Genomic DNA, 13,525 nt, shown 5'->3' with positions numbered 1-13,525 from the left:
GTAGAACCCATATATCAAGCTTTGAAATGAAACCAATTTGTTTCAAGTAATCATAAACAGTTCAATTTAACAAATTTAATCTCTTAGTGATTTCACGTGTTGTTATTCGGCAGTTTGCTTCAATTGGTACTTTTATTTTGTTTTAATTGGCTTCAACTGGACATTCAGAACGTGGTGCATCTTCAATATTGAAATTGACAGAATGAAATTTTGTAAACCAGTTTTGGCACTGTCTTTCTCTCAACACATCTTCTCCATACACGTCACACAATTTTTTCTCACTTGAACGACATTCTTACCTTTTCGGTAATAAAAGAGCAAAATATGCTGAAAATGCTGCTTTCGATCTTCCATATTTGATGGGACGCAAAAAATAAACAATTGCACAAAATCAAACAAAATTTTTTACAAATAAGTCTTAAAATGCTAGCTGTCAAAATATATAATGATAATACAGTTTAGAATGAAAATGGCAAAAAAAATACGACTAATCCGTCTAGTGGTAAGAAAAATGAAATTACTTTCCAAACAACTCAATATATGATATATAAGATAAATGTTTTTGATTAGTTTTAATTTTTACTTTAATAATAAGCGTTAATTCTAGAAGATATTATTATAAAAATGAAAAGTGTGTTAGATAAATATAAGCATACATCAATTTAAATTTAATACCTCTTTAAGAATATTTCTAACATAAGATAATTCTTCTTTGACATCAGAAAAAAATGAATTTAGCAATAAAGATGACCAAGTTAACACTGTTGTACCAGGCTTTAAGGAGTTTATTATCTGAAATATAAATTAAGATCAATTACAGAGACTATATGAAGAAATTTATTTTAATTAAAAAATTGTTACCCTTTGTAATAAAGGTTCCATCAGTACTTTTAAAACCTGAGGTACACTATTTTTCAAATCAGAATAATCTTCAAGAATAAACTATTAAATATTAAACAGTTGTTAACATAATAACTATTTAAATATTTCTTTCTATAGCTAACTATCAAGCCAATATACAATTTAAGAAAACAAAATATTTATTTACTTATTTACAAGAGTTATGCAGGTAATGCAGATTAAGCAAAATGACCCTCCCCAATAACAGAGTTGTCTCAAAACAAAAACAGAAGTAAAAATCAAAGTATAAATACAACAGTATAGAAAAACAAATTATACATATAGAGCTTTCTTACAATATTTTTTTTACGTTTACAATAGTCAAGATATGATAGGTGGTAGGTCCTCTGCATTTTTTGACACAGTTGATAAATCTTTAAAAGAAGATTCTCTGAGATATTGTCTAAAAAAGCAGACAACGGCTCTTGTTCAACTCACCCAGCACTTAAACAAGAGGCTAAAAGAACCATAAAGAAAGAAAGTCCAATAATTTTTAATTTTACTAAGATATAAAAATAAATTTTTATATCTTAGTAAAATTTTTATATATTTTAAAAAAATTAATAAAATGCTTAAGATGAGTAATTTTGTTTAATTATGAGAAATTTCTCCATTTAAAAAAATATTTAAGTTTAAAACACTAAGACATTAGCACAACATTAAAATTGTGTATGTCTCCATTTGTTGAGATTTTATTTTAAAATAATTTTTATAGCATTAAATATTACAAAAAGGCAAAATACAATAATTTTGAGAATAGAGATGGCTTTTTAAGAAATTGTAAATGCCAATAACAAGTAAATTTTACATTAAATCCAAGTCCATTTGAGATATGACACAAAACTCACTCTCTATCTCACCCATCACCTTGATCTTTAACTACCAAAATTTAATAGCATGAATGCCCTATATATAGAAATTATCTTGCCAAGTTTCAAAATGTTTGGTTTATCCAATCCTGAGATATAATGAAAAACTGATGCATGCATGCATACATGCACAAAGGTTTATAAGGGTTTTTTTACTTTATTGGGCTCCAAGCATATCAAGATATCGAAAAATGCAAAAAACTGAATAGAGTCATATCTAATCACCATATATTATATTATGTTCTCTGTTATATTCTGTAACAGCAGGAAATGTAAAAATGAAGAATAAAAACAAGAGGAGCTATGAGAATTAAAATTTGGTATATGTATATTGAAAAAAAAAGAAATATAAGATCATTAAAAAATTTTTAAGTACTCTGTTCAAATATATAACTCTGTCCTGTAAATGCAAAAGACCTAAATAAAAACATATGATTTTATCAGGAGATTTGAAAAACCAATGCATTTTCTTATATTCTGTAACAGCAGGAAATGTAAAAATGAAGAATAAAAACAAGAGGAGCTATGAGAATTAAAATTTGGTATATGTATATTGAAAAAAAAAGAAATATAAGATCATTAAAAAATTTTTAAGTACTCTGTTCAAATATATAACTCTGTCCTGTAAATGCAAAAGACCTAAATAAAAACATATGATTTTATCAGGAGATTTGAAAAACCAATGCATTTTCTAATATTTTAAATGTTTTTGTAAACACTTCTTAATGTTTACATTAAATTTATTTCAATTATAATTGAATTTAAATTTTTACTCTATATTTTCTATCCTTCAATAATTAATATTAAAAAACATCCCACTCCATCTGAAACATAATATATTGTATAACCAAAACCTAAAACTATAAAGCCAAAATTTTAATAGAACTTTTCTTATTTGAAAAATTACAACTTGAAAACTATACCCAAACAAGCATGGTCATCTTTCAACTGTCACACAAAACATTTTCAAATTAGTAAAATAAAAGATATATATTATGAAAAATAATATAAATAATTGAAACTTTTAACATTCTAATATTATACAGGTGAACAAATTTTGAATTTTTAAACATAAAACCAGTGATAATTTTTTAAGGAATTATATATTTTAAATAAAAATTTATAATTCTTTAAAAATTAAATTGGAAAGGAAAAATCATAAAATATCTTAAAATACAGATTTTCAAAAAAGGCAGACCTTCATACTCCTAGCTTGTCTTTTAGGCATATTGATTTGCACTTGAATCGAGATTTGACAAATCTGGAAGCAGTGGGTCTCAGAAAATAGTCATAACTGATATATTGGCTTCAAAGAAATAACCAAGAGGATTGAAAAATCTGTTGACAAACCAGAATAACGTCAACATTGTCACTTACAGCTATCTGGAGAAATGCACCTGATTCTGCACAGCACCCTATATTATGTATTGGTTGATACTTATGTGACATTGGATTTTACTCATTCTGCTCTTTACAATATCTACCTTTGTCAGATCACTACCACACTGTCTAAATGCAATAGTGTCAAACCTGAGAGGAAGGACAACAGAATAGTCATTTTTAGCAATGCACTTCATTTCTTCACAGGACAATATGATCATAGATTCATGTTTGACATCATCATGGCCAGCAGCATAATCCAGTATTTGTATGCTACTACCACACAGTGAAAACAAATAGTATAATTGTATAGGATGCAATTTCCTATAACAGTAGCTCTTCTTTCATCTTCATTACCAATAGCTTGCAGGGCTGATTTAACTCTTAAGCAAATCTAGGTGATTACCTAGGGTTGCCAACCATATTCATAAAAAAATAGACTGTTAGATTTTTTTGAATTTTTAATTTTGGCAAATACTAATTAATNAAAAGATATATATTATGAAAAATAATATAAATAATTGAAACTTTTAACATTCTAATATTATACAGGTGAACAAATTTTGAATTTTTAAACATAAAACCAGTGATAATTTTTTAAGGAATTATATATTTTAAATAAAAATTTATAATTCTTTAAAAATTAAATTGGAAAGGAAAAATCATAAAATATCTTAAAATACAGATTTTCAAAAAAGGCAGACCTTCATACTCCTAGCTTGTCTTTTAGGCATATTGATTTGCACTTGAATCGAGATTTGACAAATCTGGAAGCAGTGGGTCTCAGAAAATAGTCATAACTGATATATTGGCTTCAAAGAAATAACCAAGAGGATTGAAAAATCTGTTGACAAACCAGAATAACGTCAACATTGTCACTTACAGCTATCTGGAGAAATGCACCTGATTCTGCACAGCACCCTATATTATGTATTGGTTGATACTTATGTGACATTGGATTTTACTCATTCTGCTCTTTACAATATCTACCTTTGTCAGATCACTACCACACTGTCTAAATGCAATAGTGTCAAACCTGAGAGGAAGGACAACAGAATAGTCATTTTTAGCAATGCACTTCATTTCTTCACAGGACAATATGATCATAGATTCATGTTTGACATCATCATGGCCAGCAGCATAATCCAGTATTTGTATGCTACTACCACACAGTGAAAACAAATAGTATAATTGTATAGGATGCAATTTCCTATAACAGTAGCTCTTCTTTCATCTTCATTACCAATAGCTTGCAGGGCTGATTTAACTCTTAAGCAAATCTAGGTGATTACCTAGGGTTGCCAACCATATTCATAAAAAAATAGACTGTTAGATTTTTTTGAATTTTTAATTTTGGCAAATACTAATTAATTTAATATTAAATAAATATTAGAAATAAATATATTCAGTATTTAATTTAATTTAAGTATTCTTAGAAATGAGAATAAAAAAAAAACTAAAATTTAAGGTCGATTTTTTCATTTTTCAATTATTGATACTACAATTGCACCTGTTGATGAAAAATTCAAGCACAGGTTTACAATTAATGAAAAGTTTAGTTTTTCTTTTAAATATATATTAATTTTAAAAATTACTTTGACAGAACTGCTTAAAAAATATTTAGAATTTTCGTGTTTTAAGTAACTTTGCAATGTCAGATATATTGACAACAGATTTATTTAGTGGATTAAAAATAAAAGCAAGGCAAATTCCAAAAAATACTTCATTCTAGAATCCAGAAAATACATAATACATATGCAAAAACAATTCAGACAATAGCATTCATTGCTCAAAATTTTTTCAACATTGCCAGTATCAGTAGCAAGTTTAGTAAGGAGTTTTTCAAAATTAAAACTTATAAAAACAACACTCACTCTATCTCTACAATAGATAAGGAACAACTTGCTAGTCTAGCAATAATATCTGTAGAATTGTATCTATACTCAATATAAATGAATTAATTCAAAACTTTGCCGAAGCCAAACAGTTGAAAAATTCCTTTTTCATAATTTTTTTATTTAAGATATAATAATTTTCTTCCTATACAGATATTAGGAGTAATCATATACTGTATATACACATAAATGTATTTATGTTAATTAATTAAAATGTTTCTAAATGTCCATAATATTGAATAATATCTTTATAAATATCTCCATGTTTGGGTGTATATGAGCCGTTTATTTTGAAAATGGGGCAAGTCCAATTTTTGTTATTGCGAGATATTTAAAGGTTTGCATTTCAATATATTTAAAAATATTGGTAAGTATTAATAGATATATTTTTAATATTTTGTGGTACCAGATAATGTAAGTTTATAATTCAATAGTGTTTACAGTGCTGACTAAAAAAAGTAAGAGTTTCATTATAACTAAATGGACTTGCCTCACTTTCAAAATTAATGAATTATTGTAATCGTTCATTTAATTGGGAATTTTTTCAGTTGCATCAGCCTTTTTTTAATAATAAAAACAAAATACTATTCAAATTTTTATAAATATTTATTCATTTGATAAAAAGTGAAACAAAACAAAGAATATTCTAGTAGAAAATATAACATAACAAAAAAAATTCAGTTTTATTAAGAATTTCAATCAAATTATACATTTTCAGTTTATACGTAGGTATAACTAAATGAATTTTATTCAGGATTTAACATTTTAAAATATTCATGATGAACGGGAAGTATATATGGTAATAAATCCATCGTGTCCTTGTATTTTTCAGATGTAATAGATCTCCTTTTTTCATACAGAAACGATAACTTTATATTTCCGAAATTACTTGGTCTTCCTCGTTGTGGTGACAAATCGATAATTTTAAATTCAGCATCTCGTTCTATCGAAGTTTTGTAGAACATTTTGTATGGTGCATCCCTTGTAAATCTGATCCAGCATATATTTAACCAATTCACGGTTTCTCCATCGGTATTTTTGTTTCTTTTTAAAACTGCTTTCCCCAGAGGTTGGGTTGAAAAAAAATTTTTGCGTTTCATTTCATGTACTAAAAATTTATTACGTTTTCGACAATTTCGTATTAGTTTATAGTAATCCTGGGGAATATACAAGGAACTGGTTTTCCGGATTGCCATTTCTACCACTCCAAAATCACGATCGTTCGGTAAAAATGAGTGTTCTGAAAATAAAAATTTGTGATCAATAATATTTATTTCATTGTCACTGGCCTGAACAATTTTCATCCACATTAAGGCCAACTTTATGTTTCCATTTTGGCCAGTGCACATGTAAGCTATAATATGTTTTTGGATTGTCACAGTCTGTGCTTCAAACAGCAAGATGCTACTTCTTGTGCTCTTCGGGATAGCAAGATGCTACTTCTTGCGTTCTTATAGTTTCATCCCAAACATACTGTATTATAAACGACTCAACTGACCAGATAATATGGTACGAATCTCTCTTTAATAATACAACTAAACACTTCTACATCCAGCTGGTTACCCCGAGCTCTCTCGCTCGCTTTCTGTCCCGCCACCTCGGCACCTCTCGATTACATTTCCTTTGTTTTAAATTGTCAACATATATTATATTACATTTAATGTTTATCTAAATCATCAACATATATTACACATACATACTAACTTCATCATTATGAAAATTGTGGAAGCCCTGATTCAATACATACATATTCCGCTTATATTTCTTGGTGTTGGAAGTAAACCTATTATTATCAAAACACAAAATTAAGATATACTTTTTGTTATTTATGAAATATTGTACAACCACCGACTTTCAATATCAAAGATAGATAGATAGAAACACCCTAGATTTCAGACATGATGACAAACGGCCACATTGCTTCACCATACAGCAACTGGAGCTAAATTTTGCCGTAATATATGCGGTCAGAAATAACTTCAATCTAAGATGGACTTGCACCACTTTCAAAATAAACATATTTTCAATACTGTTAAGAGCTAAAACTTCCATCTCCCAAATATTAGAATCTGAATTTTTTTTTACTATAAATTGTTTACACATAAAAAGATCATAACAAGTTTTATCTATAACTACCATTATCTCAATTTTTTTCAAAAATGGACTTGCCCCACTTTCAAAATAAACGGCTCATATATATACAGTAATATACATACATACATACATACATACATACAATGTATAGTAATGCCTAAACCTTCTTTGTCTAGGTGCATCAGGTACTCTTACACTGATCCTAATTAGCTTAACAACACAACAGTTTATCTGTGACATTTTATGACCTAATGTCTTTCCCTTTTTGGATGAAATGACATAGGCATACACTAACTTCTAGTAAAAATCCAGCAAAAAATACCAATGAATTATGACAACAGATGGAAATGAGTAGGATAGCCTCTCTCAAATCAAAATTAAGCTTCTGTACAATTCATTACCAAATCATATTGCAGTATGTATTGCCAGCAGAAGTGCTCCCTACAAAATCTTTAGTTATTAGTTCTATATTTCTAAAATAAAATGTTTGGATTGAAATAATCCAAATCTGTGAAATATGGATTATTTCTTAGTTAAGCTACACTTATGTCACATACAAATTTTTTGTTGTTAGAATGATCCTGCAACTACAGAATGCAACACTTTTTGCCATAGCATATCAAATTTAAATAATGTATAACTTTTTACATCATCATTTCATTACATATTATATTTTAATTAAAAACTTTAAAAACCTATGATCCAGCACTTTATTTTAATACTTGCAAACATTATATAATTATTAAATTTAAAGTAGAATATGTTTGCCATAAGACAAATTACACTTTAAATTTAAAAGTTTAAAGTTGTATTTCATAACAATATATATAAATTCAACCCAATAAATTGATTCACAAATTTAAAAATAATAACTTATGTGATTTTAATATGCTTTGTAATAAGACTTCTGACACAAAGAATTCCAAAAAATTTTCATTAAATAAATATTTAAAAAATTATTATTATTAAATATAAATTTTACCTTCATTGTATTGAAATTGCTTTTTAATTCTCTTTCTCCATGAAGCAATATTTTAATATTTGCCGGAATTTCAAGTCCAATTCTTTGTAAACATGTTGCTTCTCTGATAGTTTGGAATAATGATTTAGCAAAATTAATATGAAATTCTTTAGTTTCTGGATGATGAACTAGAATTGGCACATGTAAACCTAAGAAAATTTAAAAATTGATTTAAGAGAGCTTTACTATAATGTTTAGTCCAAACTAATAGATATTTGTTGTTTAGTTAAAAAAACATTTTACCAAAATTTAAAATTATTCATTCTATATAATAAACAACTAAACAGTAGCCCATGTTCAATTAAATAAAATATTTAATAATTTTTGAACTTCACATTCAGAAAAAAATTACATTCAAGGAAAAGAGCATAAATATCTTTTTGTTAACTATTTAATAAAAGTTTAACACAAAAATAAATGAACTTCAAAACAACATATATATAAAAAAATTTATATTAACAGTGAATTTCTTATTTATATATTTATTTAATATTTTTTATTATTCTCAATATACAGTAAAAAATAAACACTTAACTAACAAATAATTTACAATGGATTAAATAGCAATACAGGTACACTAAGACTCTACACTGCCTCGATTGACACTGATTTGATATAACACAGTCTGCCCGAAGACTTAAAAATACTCAAAAATTTATGCTTATTCAAATTATCATGGCATTTGATCAATTCATATATAATACAATTATTCCCGAACACAAATCAATCAGCACAAAACGTGGAAATTCATCATAGTACCGTACTTTCCTTAAATATATGTTTGTGTTGTGCAATTTTGAAAAAAATATAACATCATGGATGCCATAGGCAATATCGACTTCACTTGGCAAGAATTAACTGAGAAATGCAGGAACAAAGTGTGGAAGAAGGTATGGCCGGCGGTATCCAAAGAATTCTCAACAAGAAAAGCCTATCACTGTATCATTAGATTGACCAAATTTTCAACCTAATCAATACAGCAAAACTAGATGTAAAAGAGCAAATTATTGAGGAGTTTCTGGTGCAGATTTCTGGTGAGAGCCTTACCAATGACAACTTTCAATAACTGGCAGAACCAGGAATTCATGTAAAACTAGAAAATAGTGATTCTGAAAATGAAGAATTCAAAGAACTTGCTACAAACAATTATCATTACCAAACTTTTACTCCTTAGTAAAAGTTTAATAATGATAACTGAAATTGTTGATCAAACTCTAGCAAATGATCCAGATTTTGAAAGGAGTGCAAAAGCAAAATGAGACATTTTAAATAAGATTTTCTGTTACTGACATTTGCTTAAGGAAAGAAAAAAACAACAAATGAAACTACATGACTTTATCACAAAAAAACAGGAATTTCAGAAAAGCCAGGGCCTTCATCACAAAAAATGAACTTTACATTTTTGTATGCATATGTTCAGGTTATGTGTGTGTGAGATTAGCAGTGGGTAACTGGTTAATCCCCAAATGACCTCTTACTCTGCACAGGCTGGTAAAACCCGATCTTGGGATCGTTGAATGGCTAGGAGGGCAAATCGAGTGGGGAGGGGGTGAGGAAGCTGGCAGGTGTCCTTAAATGACAGGAGACAGGTTCAACAGAATAATAAACATTTATTGAATGGCAAAGCTAGGATACATAAGGCAATAACAATATATAGGTTAAATGCGGTTAGATACAACTCAGAATAAATGTGGCTAACATACTATACTCCTTCCTCCAAGGATTAAACTAAAAATACACTTAGGGAGAGAGAGAGTCCGCAGGTTCAAATAATTACCTCAAAGAGAGCTCTATGTGGCAATTAAGTGTTTATGTGGAAGTTCCTATGGTCTTCTATATGGTATCTTCTCCTTTTGTCAGGTTGAGTCCGTTATATGAAGGTTCGGGAGACGAGATGCACACATCGACAAGTATAACTTTCGAGAGATCGCCCCGAACTTCTGGAGATTCAAGCTTTTATATCATTCGCATAGGAAAACTGACACGTGATTGACTTTTGTTGACGATGATGGTGCATTCTTCATACCTAAGTGTAAACTTTTCCACCTAGTTGTTAGTACAATTGGTGACATCCGATCTAGTTCAAATTCCTCGGGTTTTTTCCAAAGATATTTTCAATTAATAGAACATTTCGATTTTTAAGAGGCCCATAAAAATCTGTGGGCTCACATGTGCATATGTGTTATTTAATATATATTATTATGTAAATTAATATAAAAATAACTTAAAATTAAAGTAAAATCTGTTTATTTTTGGTCACATGTTCCCCTTTCCCTATTTACTCTATGTTAAAATAACCTCGTTAAAAACTGTTTGATTTAGCGCTTTCTCATCTAGAAACACATCCCCAATTAAGTGGGGTCTTACTGTAGTCACAAAATTATGACAGTTCTGTTCCAGAACTCCCATTATAAGCCAAATCAGTTTTAAGCAAAATATAAAAAATAATGGTGATAATATATTGATATTTCCTACGGACATGCATAAATCTATATAAAATATTGCTTTATATGCTTATTAGCAATATTAATTAATTTGTTTATTAATTAAAGATTGTATTTATAAAATACCATAATTAATTAATTAAAATAATAAGCTTTATGAAAACATACAGGAAGACAACCGTGTTCTCATACATCTATCAATATTGAGGGAGTAATGAAATCTTTATGTGAAATTGATTTTATTTTTACTTTCCTGGCTGTTATATATAACAGAGGGAAAGTATGACAATCAGTCAAAAAATGACTCCCCCAAGATTTTTACATTTTTGGACACAGGGCACCTTAAAATATTGAGAAATGAAAAAAAATTTGGAGTCTGATCTGTATATAAGGATGTTTCTTTGTGTGTGGGAGGGGCACAATTTTGTTCACCCTCTTTAAAGCTTAAAAATGCCTGTATCTTTTGTTGAAAATTTATGAAATTTTTCAGGGAGATTTGTGTATTACAGAAATTGATACTATTAAATTTGTGTGGTTAAAGGTCGACAAAGTGGGCAGATAGAGGAGGGTCATCTGTCATATCGTGAGTAGAATCAAACTTAGTAAAGATTTTACTCATTATTAGTATTTATAATTTTCTACAAAACCCTACCTTCAAGCTTTTTGCCATTTTATAATAATTACAAATATAAAAAGCTTTTAAATAAAATATTGTAACAGATTGCACCACACATGCTGGTATGTATGATCATCAGAATTAGGTGTGAAAAAATGGAAATGGATTCCCTCGGACACAGAGTAACAGCTTTATTGCACAAGGATGTAACAAGAATGTGTATTGTGCAGGCTTGCTCACAATATATATATANTTTTTTAATAAAACCCATCCTTACCCTCAAAATTAAGCTTTTTGCCATTCTATAATAATTAAAAATACAAAAAGTTTTTGTTATAACAGATGACACCATACACACAGTTTTAAATGTTGCTGGATTTTTATTAACAATAAATTATATAAATGAAAGTTAACAATTTAACTTGTCATAAAATTAAAATTGGAATAATAGCTCCAAACCAAACAGCTCTATAAAAAGTTAATTTCAAGCATTTTCATTTTTTGGAGTCTAACAGTGTCAATGTGAATTGTAATTAATAATGATTAAACTTAGTTATTGTTATATAGTCATGTTTACTGTCCATTACAGTGTCAAATTAGCATTAAATTACTATACTATGACATTAGTCTGACCAATAATTTAAATTCAAAACAGTTTTTTTTAATATTACTAGTTTTTATAGAAAATATATATTAATAAAATAAATTATAAGTAGAAGGAATTATAAACTGGAAAGTTATAAGTCAGGGACTGACTGTATTATTAGTTATGTAAAATCTGTGAGTTATACAAAGGCGCACACTCCAGATCAGAAAAAATAAAACACAATTATTTATTTATTCGCTAGTTCAAATACAGATTTCATAGGATACCAACAATTCTAGTTGTCCCTTTTCCCGAACCGAACATCCAATTAACTAAAATTGTCTTACTTAATACTAGGTTCTTATTACTACTTAAACTAATTGAATATAGCTGGCTTATTCGAAGATTTAGAAGATAAAAGAAAAGAATAAGGAAAGAGGGTACCCAAAACTTGATGATGCAGGTTGAATTGTGTGGGCTCGTGGATGAGGCTTCTCATCGGTCGGGGGGGCTGATTCACTCAATTCTTGTTTCACACTGAGATATTAGAGAGGTTGAGGCAGATGTTTTAAACGTGTAAACGTATAGGTCAGACGTTCGGCGCCGCTTTCCTGTAAGCCTAAAAGTTTGACAATGGTGTTTGGATAGTCGGTGGAATCACGCTCGACATTCCAAACATCATCGTCAAACTTCTAGGCTTACGGGAAAGCGACACCGAACGTCTGTCCTACACGTTTACACGTTTAAAACGTCTGCCTCAACCTCTCTATTAATCCAAAAGGGGCGATCCGTCTGGTTCTTCTCAATTAAGTTCCTTTTTCTTTCTCTCGTTCTAAAGTCCTCTTTTTCTTTTCTTACCATACAATGTCAAACTTACAGGGGAGGCTTTCCTTTCGATTTCCCCTTTCCACTTCCTTCCTCTCAGTCTCCCGTCCTTTCCCTTCTCCTCTCACTTCCAGTCTCTCCTCGTTTCTCCTCTCCCCTAACTCCATTCGTTCTCCCCCTTCTTAACTCCCCCTCGTTCCTCCTCTCACCTTAGTCCACTCATATCCCCTCTCAAAAGCCTTCCATTCCTTCCTTTCCTCTCAGTCCACCCACACACTCAAGTCAATGGGAAGACGATAACATTATAGAAGAGTAAACAAATAGGACAGACGAAGGTGGAGTGAAGAGATATATATATGTTACAGTCAAAACCCGTTTTTAGTTAAAATGCATTTTAACTAGTTGAAACTAGTTTATACTGACTGTCTTTGTTAAAACCCATTTTGTCTAGGTGAAACTAGTTTATACTGAATGTCTTTGTTAAAACCCGTTTTGTCTAGTCGAAACTAGTTTATACTGAATGTCTTTGTTAAAACCCATTTTGTCTAGTTAAAACTAGTTTTAACTCAAATTCATTTTTGACTACTGTAAATTCTAGTTTTAACTAGACAAAACCGATTTTGTCTAGTTAATTTACTGCTGTACATGTTTTGACTTTTGATAAAACTAGTTTTAACTTTTAACATTAGTTAAAACTAATTTTAGCTACATAAATATGTTTGGGGGAAATAAAGTTATGTATAGTGATTCGGTGGAAGATGCCTAACATTTTGCTTATGAAGAGAATTACAGCGCTAATTTGAGTTTAGGAGCCCTCTAATGAAAATATCATATTCTGGAGTATGTCTTTCAAATAAAAGTTTGGAGTTTATTTTAAAAAATTCTATACTGTGTT

The 13,525-nt window shown here is 29.1% G+C and overlaps 1 protein-coding gene across 1 annotated transcript in view; it reads right to left on the bottom strand.

Annotated features, from left to right (window-relative positions):
• Window positions 1-13,525, bottom strand: part of LOC111613168 (dynein heavy chain 8, axonemal-like) — a 28,437-nt gene that overhangs the window by 9,216 nt on the left and 5,696 nt on the right. Inside the window, exons 2-4 of the mRNA XM_023354493.1 lie at window positions 8,121-8,308; window positions 862-942; window positions 676-792 (exon numbers count right to left, since the gene is read on the bottom strand). Of these exons, the coding sequence (XP_023210261.1) occupies window positions 676-792; window positions 862-942; window positions 8,121-8,308 (386 nt within the window). The remainder of the gene's footprint in view (window positions 1-675; window positions 793-861; window positions 943-8,120; window positions 8,309-13,525) is intronic.

The sequence above is a fragment of the Centruroides sculpturatus genome, unplaced genomic scaffold (genome assembly GCF_000671375.1).
Source record: "Centruroides sculpturatus isolate CEXI.00-Female unplaced genomic scaffold, Cexi_2.0 scaffold1806, whole genome shotgun sequence".
Lineage (NCBI taxonomy): Eukaryota > Metazoa > Arthropoda > Arachnida > Scorpiones > Buthidae > Centruroides > Centruroides sculpturatus.
The sequence above is the reverse complement of the archived record's forward strand: the minus strand, read 5'-3'. Positions and strand labels throughout refer to the sequence as shown.